Source organism: Penaeus chinensis, chromosome 10, assembly GCF_019202785.1.
Source record: "Penaeus chinensis breed Huanghai No. 1 chromosome 10, ASM1920278v2, whole genome shotgun sequence".
Lineage (NCBI taxonomy): Eukaryota > Metazoa > Arthropoda > Malacostraca > Decapoda > Penaeidae > Penaeus > Penaeus chinensis.
Genome location: NC_061828.1, coordinates 24,631,736 through 24,634,235, shown reverse-complemented (window position 1 = coordinate 24,634,235; position 2,500 = coordinate 24,631,736). Strand labels below are relative to the sequence as shown.

At 37.8% G+C, this 2,500-nt stretch overlaps 1 protein-coding gene across 6 annotated transcripts in view; it reads right to left on the bottom strand.

Annotated features, from left to right (window-relative positions):
* Positions 1-2,500, bottom strand: part of LOC125029734 (Down syndrome cell adhesion molecule-like protein Dscam2) — a 349,890-nt gene that overhangs the window by 99,889 nt on the left and 247,501 nt on the right. For all 6 annotated transcript variants that reach the window (XR_007115219.1, XM_047619839.1, XM_047619841.1 and 3 more), the window contains exon 24: positions 1,938-2,249. Coding sequence is in view for 5 of the 6 variants with exons in the window: in XM_047619839.1 (XP_047475795.1) it covers positions 1,938-2,249 (312 nt within the window). In the remaining variant the exon portion in view is untranslated. The remainder of the gene's footprint in view (positions 1-1,937; positions 2,250-2,500) is intronic.

Sequence of the window (2,500 nt, the reverse complement as noted above, 5' to 3'; positions counted from 1 at the left end):
CACACACACACACACACACATGATAAAATATATGTATATTCATTGTAACCCTACTGCGATTTAGTGTCCAAATTATGCTCAATAATGAATGGCATGTTTCCTGTTTATTTAATCAGTGTTTGGTGGCAAAAAGAAAGCAAAAAAAACTTCATTAGTTCGATTAACCACTACCATATGGTGTAGCCATGGCCCACGAGAAGTATTTACAAAGGTATCAACGATTTTTGCAGAATGTCTTTTTGATTTAGCTGCCACATATAGACATTTAAAGAATGAAGCGTTTTCATGCTTCAAGAAATATGCATCTATAATTGAAAATTATTGTGTTGAAAGAAAGGGGACATAATACCTCACCTCCATAGGTGTTGCCAGTTCGATAAACAAACAATTCCAGGAAATCATATTAAAAAAAAAAAAAAAAGATATATCCCAAAACATATTCAGTGATAGGTAATACTACATGTTTTGTTATCACTTGTTTGAGGAAAACGAAAGAATGTATAGCATGTTTGTTTCTTGTTTATTTAATCAATGTTTGGTGGCGAAAAGAAATGAAAAGACTTCATTAGTTCGATATATGGTGTAGCCATGACCCATGAGAAGCATTTATCAACGATTTTTGCAAAAAATGATAGCTAATACTACATGTTTTGTAATCAGTTGTTTGAGGAAAACGAAAGCTGAAATGGTTTACGTAGTTTCCAAAAATATAATTTATATTCTACCAATCATACTCCTAGGTTTTCGCCTCATTCATAAAGATACTATTTACTCTATGTTTACGAACCGTTCGCATAGCGTAATCCGAATTGACAAGAACGCTATGGGAGGACAAAGAGAAAACGAGGGTAGAAGTGGGGAGAGACGAGGGGCTAAACACGTGGTAGCTTCGGCCTGAACTTTTGAGCTCGTATTTTGGCGCATTTGGTTGCGCCAAAATACCACTTCTATCACTAGCCCGGAAGGGCTAGTGATAGAAGAAAGAAAAGGGGATAACATGGTCACCAAGAACAATCCCTACTGATGTTCCTGCTTTGAGCAGTGCTAGATTCCTGCTGAAGCTCCTGCCACGGCAGTGACCTGGTAAACGCAGAGCAGAGGATGAGACGAGAGTAAGTAGACCAAGGGGACTAGAACAAACAGAAAGCTTGTGGTTATAGTGTTCTGTTAGGGGCGCGGAACTTAGGATGTGTTGACACCAGGGTCACATTAAGGCCAACGGAAAGATCAAATGCTTGTAATCATTGCGAGAGGCAGTGTCTCACGGCAGAAGTAGCGGGTGTGTCTGATGATCGTACCCACGAATTCAGTATATTTATCCATCCTATCCACATTATCCGCCCCACGTTTAAACATATATACATATATGTACATACATATACATATACAATGACATATACATATGCACACACACACACACACACACACACACACACACACACACACACACACACACACACACACACACACACACACACACACACGCATATATATGTACATACTTAATGTATATATTTGTACTGTATATATGAATTACCTATTGCTTTACTATTAGTCGGCGCTTGATTGTGTTATAATAAAACTGCTCAAAGATCTTACACCCAATCATTTTTTTTTTTTACTAAATATAAATATTTTACTAGATTTGTTTTATGTGGTTGTGCGTGTGTGTGTTTCGAAGTCTCCTTTTATGCATGAGGATCCCCTGATCTGCATGCCCATTCACCCTACAGAGCCGTTTTTTTCCCCAAAGGTAATTTTTTGCAAAACAAAGACATGCAATCTGATTCCAAGTAATCTGAATGTTTTATCATGTGGATGGTATGTTTAAAAATTAATATGGTGACAATGAGTGATTGGTAATTAATTTCTACAAGTATCTTACTATCATACTGTCAGAAGTTTTGGAACGCCTCTCGTTCCCTTCTACTACTTACTGTTTTATCAGAAAATGAGGCAATGGCAGCTGGGGCGTCTTGTCGTGGCCTTTGGATGACCATTCTGCCTGTGGGTCCTTCACCGACTGATGTCGAGCCTCGGACAGTGAAACCGTAGGCGTTGGCAGCTACAAGTCCTGCCACCAAATACTGACGCTCGGAACCTGACACCACCCATGAGCGGCCTATGTTGTCAGCATTGTCAGTGGAGCTTCTGCTTTCCCATGATGGACCTGAAGGGCTGCGTGAACCTGGGACGGACCATGACCCACTTCCTCCGTTATTACTGCCCCACGGTGTTCTAGAGGCATCCTTGGCAAAAAGAAAAAAAAAAAAAAAATCATAATCACATAATATATATATATATATATATATATATAAATAAATATATATATATATACACATATTCATATATATACATATATATATCGACAGAGAAATAGATAGATCGATCGATAGATAGATATGTATGTATGTATCAACCTATCTCCCTATATCTATCTATCTATCTATATCTATCAATCTACCTATCTATCAAACTATATTGATATATATGTATATAT